Consider the following 3,083-nt stretch of genomic DNA (forward strand, 5'->3'; position numbering starts at 1 on the left):
AGTATGTTCCGATCATAGCCCTTTTCCCACAAGGTGCACGAAATCTGTGTGTAGGTATTGAAATTCCTACAACTGGAGCACAGCTGAAATTGCACAGCCCCCTCTCCCCAAATACTGAGTAGATCCAGCAGCTCCGCAGTGGTCCCGGGGGAGAGCATTTTCTGCATGGATTCACCATGGTTACCTGGGAACATGTATTGTAAGCTCTCCATGCCAAGCAAACAGGAAGAGGAATTTCAGAATTCCCGAGACTTTAGATGGGGGACAGGTGGAAGGAGTTTACCTGGATGCAGGGTAGCAGAGATGAAATTTCTGACCAGAGTGGTCAGGATGGGCATTGTGGGATGCCTTCGGGAGGCCTATTACTGCGATAAAATCAAGTGCAAGTGTCCATATTGGCACTTTGGGGACAAAACTTTTGATTAAAAAGCCTTACAACTTTCATCAAGGTGGTTTTATAATCTCACTGAAACTGAGGAGTTCCATCATCGAAAGTGGCTTTGCAGAGTATACACCTCCACTGTTTCTTCACCAAAAGCTGCCTTTTGGTGAAAAAACTTCACAGTATAGACAAGGCCTAAGGAACAATGTTGGATAACCAGTATCCACACTCATGTTTCCTGCCGGTTCGTATTAAGGTTTTCCACACCATGATGTGTAGGAATTATTGATGCATGGAGCACCATAAAATATGGAATTGGCATTAGTAGTGTCAGTTCTTCATAATTCATTTATCTGAGTAATGAAAATGTCATTTTTCTGTGAAGAACAACCAATCTGCTTCATCTATGATAACAGCTTCCAGAAGGGCATGTAATGTCTCATATTAACATTGTCTCTCCACCAGGCATTTGTACTGCAACCATCACACTAGATACATACAGAGGAATGTACGGTACATGCAAGAGACACCGTTGTGCCTGAGCGTTGGACACCTTCTCCCTTTCTACATGTCAGATTCCAACAAAACCGATTTCACCAACCCCTCCACCTTCATCCTGCTGGGCATTCCTGGCCTGGAGGCGGCCCATGTCTGGATCTCCATCCCTTTCTCTGCCATGTACTCCATAGCTGTCTTGGGGAACTTCACCATCCTGTTCATCGTGTATATGGAGCCGAGCCTCCATGTCCCCATGTACTATTTCCTCTGCATGCTGGCCGTCACCGACCTGATCCTGTCTACGTCCATCCTGCCCAAAACACTGAGCATCTTCTGGCTCAATTCCAGGGAGATAGATTTTAGTGCCTGCCTTATCCAGATGTACTTCATTCACAGCTTCTCAGTGATGGAGTCTGGGATCCTTGTGGCCATGGCTTTGGATCGTTATGTGGCCATCTGCCATCCCCTGAGGTATTCCACCATCCTGACAAACCCTGTGGTGGCCAAGGTGGGCCTCGCCATGGTGCTGCGTGGAAGCATGCTTGTACTGCCCTATCCCTTCCTGACAAGGCGGTGGCCATATTGCAGAACCAACATCATCCCTCACACATACTGTGAGCACATGGCTGTGGTGAAACTGGCCTGCACAGACATCCATGTCAGTAGTTACTACAGCCTCTCTGCAGCATTCTTGGTGACGGGTCTGGATGTGTTTTTTATCGCTGTGTCCTATACCCAGATCCTCAGGGCCATCTTCAGCCTCCCCACAAAGGATGCCCGGCTCAAAACTTTTGGAACCTGCAGCTCCCACCTCTGTGCCATCTTACTCTTTTACATCCCAGGTCTCTTCTCCTTCCTCACACACCGGTTTGGCTATAACGTGGCCCTGCATTTCCATGTTCTCATGGCCAATGCATACCTCCTGGTGCCCCCCATGGTAAACCCCATCATCTATGGGGTGAGGACCAAACAGATCCAGGACAGGCTGCTCTGGCTCTTTACTTTTAAAGGAACTAAAGTTTTCTGCTGGTGCTCTGGCTCCCAGATCGAGCTCCGTGCAAAGCTGGCTGGTGACATGGTGCTGGGCCCTCTTCCCTGAATCACTGACTGAGCAGTCAAAAAGATATTAAACCCACTCCTGGCCTTACTGTGTTCTGTAAGCATAATAAACTGGGGGATCAGTCTGTGTACAGCTCATTAACTCCTAGATTTGTCACCTTTCTAATTGCTGATAACTGGACATCTGACACCCCCTTGCCCTTCCTCTTCCCTCTGTGCCTATTCCCCAACACTCTGACCCTGTTGCTCACTTGTCCCATCCCACCATCACTTGCTGGATCATCTCCACCTCCCTCCCCCACCAGCTGGCTTCCCTCTGCTGTGGGTCTGGGACCCGAGCTGCTGCAGCCTGACAAGCAAACAGTCTGCCATTTCATAAGAACATAAGAACGGCCATACTGGGTCAGACCAAAGGTCCATCCAGCCCAGTATCCTGTCTACCGACAATGGCCAATGCCAGGTGCTCCAGAGGGAGTGAACCTAACACGTAATGATCTACTGATCTCTCTCCTGCCATCCATCTCCATCCTCTGACAAACAGAGGCTAGGGACCCCATTCCTTACCCATCCTGGCTAATAGCCATTAATGGACATAACCTCTATGAATTTATCCAGTTCTCTTTTAAACCCTTTTATAGTCCTAGCCTTCACAACCTCTTCAGGCAAGGAGTTCCACAGGTTGATTGTGTGCTGTGTGAAGAAGAACTTCCTTTTATTTGTTTTAAACCTGCTGCCCATTAATTTCATTTGGTGGCCCCTAGTTCTTATATTGTGGGAACAAGTAAATAACTGTTCCTTATTCACTTTCTCCACACCACTCATGATTTTATAGACCGCTATCTATCCCCCCTTAGTCTCCTCTTTTCAAAGCTGAACAGTCCTAGCCTCTTTAATCTCTCCTCATATAGGACCCGTTCCAAACCCCTAATCATTTTAGTTGCGCTACTCTGAACCTTTTCTAATGCCAGTATATCTTTTTTGAGATGAGGAGACCGCATCTGTAAGCAGTATTCAAGATGTGGGCTTAAAATGGATTTATATAAGGGCAATAAGATATTCTCTATCCCTTTTTTAATGATTCCTAACATCCCGTTTGCTTTTTTGACTGCTGCTGCACACTGCATGGACGTCTTCAGAGAATGAT

General features: G+C 47.2%; 1 protein-coding gene across 1 annotated transcript; it reads left to right on the forward strand.

Moving 5' to 3' along the window:
• The first annotated feature begins 899 nt into the window (after positions 1–899).
• Positions 900–1,979, forward strand: LOC144930685 (olfactory receptor 52N1-like). The gene has a single exon (XM_078853446.1). It carries the CDS (start codon positions 900–902, stop codon positions 1,977–1,979), a length of 1,080 nt encoding a protein of 359 aa, XP_078709572.1.
• Positions 1,980–3,083: the final 1,104 nt, after the last annotated feature.

The sequence above is a fragment of the Lepidochelys kempii genome, chromosome 1 (genome assembly GCF_965140285.1).
Source record: "Lepidochelys kempii isolate rLepKem1 chromosome 1, rLepKem1.hap1, whole genome shotgun sequence".
Lineage (NCBI taxonomy): Eukaryota > Metazoa > Chordata > Testudines > Cheloniidae > Lepidochelys > Lepidochelys kempii.

Bases quoted from the DNA above. Each gene is read 5' to 3' on its own strand.
- LOC144930685 (XM_078853446.1), top strand. From the start codon at position 900: ATGCAAGAGACACCGTTGTGCCTGAGCGTTGGACACCTTCTCCCTTTC.